The 2,017-nt window shown below is 48.5% G+C and overlaps 1 protein-coding gene across 1 annotated transcript; it reads left to right on the top strand.

Moving 5' to 3' along the window:
* Positions 1 to 1,199: 1,199 nt before the first annotated feature.
* On the top strand, positions 1,200 to 1,991 carry LOC125503241 (transcriptional repressor scratch 2-like; the record flags this gene model as incomplete). The annotated part of the gene is made up of 1 exon (XM_048663289.1): positions 1,200 to 1,991. A coding segment is annotated over one exon (792 nt), but the record flags the coding sequence as incomplete, so codon positions are not given.
* Between the last annotated feature and the right edge of the window lie 26 nt (positions 1,992 to 2,017).

Here is a 2,017-nt window from a genome sequence, read left to right as displayed (position 1 = left end):
AATACCGGCATCGATAATAAAGATATCCGCATAATAGCAAACATGTATTGGGGACAAACCGCTAAGATAAAGCTGAACATCCGGTATTGTGACAACATAGAAATAAAAAAAGGAGTGAGGCAGGGCTGCACCCTGTCTCCGCTCCTCTTCAATATATACTCGGAAAACGCATTTTGGGAAAGCGTTGGAGGAGGCAATAGAGGGTATACAGATAAACGGAGAGTGGATTAACAATGTGCGATATGCCGATGATACAGTCATACTAGCCAACAACATAGACGAATTGCAGCGTGTCATGGAAAGAATACAGAAAGTGAGTGCAGACCACGGTCTTAGCCTAAATATATCAAAAACAAAGTGGATCATGGTGAGCAAAGGATCAGACACACAATGAGCGCATTACACTAAACGACCAGACGATCGAACATGTAGTCATACAAGTACCTTGGTACGCTGATCAATGCAAGATGGGACCAGGCCACCGAAATCCGATCAATGATTCAAAGAGCTCGAGCATCGTTCAACAACATGAAGGGTGTATTCACAAGCAAGAATATATCCCTGCCTCTAAAAATAAGGTTGGCAAAGTGCGATGTGTTCCCAATTCTGCTCTACGGAGCAGAAGCATGGACAACGACGGAAGCCATAATGAAAAAATTAAACGCCTTTGAAATGTACCGGCTTTTTGCTCAGAATCTCGTGGACTGACCACATAACTAATAAAGAGGTGCTGCAGCGAATTGGGAAAGAGAGAGAAATTACACTCACAGTTAAAAAGACTCGGACACATAATGAGACATAAAAAATATCGTCTACTCCAGTTAATAGCTCAAGGAAGGATCAACAGTAAAAGAGGACCAGGGAGGAGAAGACACTCATGGCTACAAAATCTACACCAGTGGTTTGGACTTACATCTATGCAGCTATTTAGAAATGCCGTCAATAAAATTAAAATTGCCATGTTGATAGCCAACGTCCGCGACGTATAAGGCACGCTAAGAAGAAGAAGAAGAATTGACACCAAATTTAAAATATCAAATCGAAGCTTTTTTGTGGGCTATTTTTATTTATTTCGACTTCTTATACTACTTAATATTGTTCGATACGAGGGGGAAAACCCCTTTTGCGAACTCGTGCTGATGGATTTTTAAGCCGTCATCGCCTCCAATTAGTTGCTCAAATCCCGATGCTTGTTTCAGGCTACATACACGAAGTGCACCCGTCCTCCTTCACCACCTACATTGCAAAGAGCGAATTTCCATCGCAACATGCCCTGGCACCGTACGGGGTGCTGGAGGAACCTCCTCCCGCACCCGAATTCATCCCGCCGTCGCCGCCGCCCTACAAGAGGAAAAGCCTCTCGATGACCTTCACCTCAACAGGCGCCCACCTGAGCCTCCCGCCCAAGAAAAAGGACATCTACCGGCCGTACTGTTTGGACGAGGGCGGCAAAGCGGGAGTGATCGAGGAGCACCACTCGCCTCTCTCATTTCTCACCAACCAGCCCACCATCAGAGTGCCGGCAGAGGAGGATTTGCACGCGGCCCATGCCATTCTGGATCTGAGCGCCTCGACCACCGTCTTCCTCCCGGCACCCACGCCGCAGACAGTAGAACATCGCGACAACGACATCCAGGAACAGGAGAACATCCGGCCCCCGTCAATTGGCGTTAAGAGCGGAAAAACAGTGGCCTACACTTACGAGGCCTTCTTCGTCAGTGATGGCCGGTCGAAGAAGCGGCTGAATGCGGACGAAACGGTCGGCGCTCTCACCGCGAAGATCAGCAACGAGAAGCCAAAGTACACGTGCAGCGAATGTGGCAAACAGTACGCTACCAGTAGCAACCTGTCCAGGCACAAACAGACTCATCGGAGTCTGGATAGCCAGGCGGCGAAGAAGTGCATCACGTGTGGAAAGGCGTACGTGTCGATGCCAGCTCTGGCTATGCACGTGCTCACCCACAAGTTGGCCCACCGATGCGGCGTGTGCGGCAAACAGTTTTCCAGACCATGGCTG

This window comes from Dendroctonus ponderosae, unplaced genomic scaffold (genome assembly GCF_020466585.1).
Source record: "Dendroctonus ponderosae isolate FM_Combo_2020 unplaced genomic scaffold, Dpon_F_20191213v2 Dpon_F_20191213_1450, whole genome shotgun sequence".
Classification (NCBI taxonomy): domain Eukaryota; kingdom Metazoa; phylum Arthropoda; class Insecta; order Coleoptera; family Curculionidae; genus Dendroctonus; species Dendroctonus ponderosae.
The sequence above is the reverse complement of the archived record's forward strand: the minus strand, read 5'-3'. Positions and strand labels throughout refer to the sequence as shown.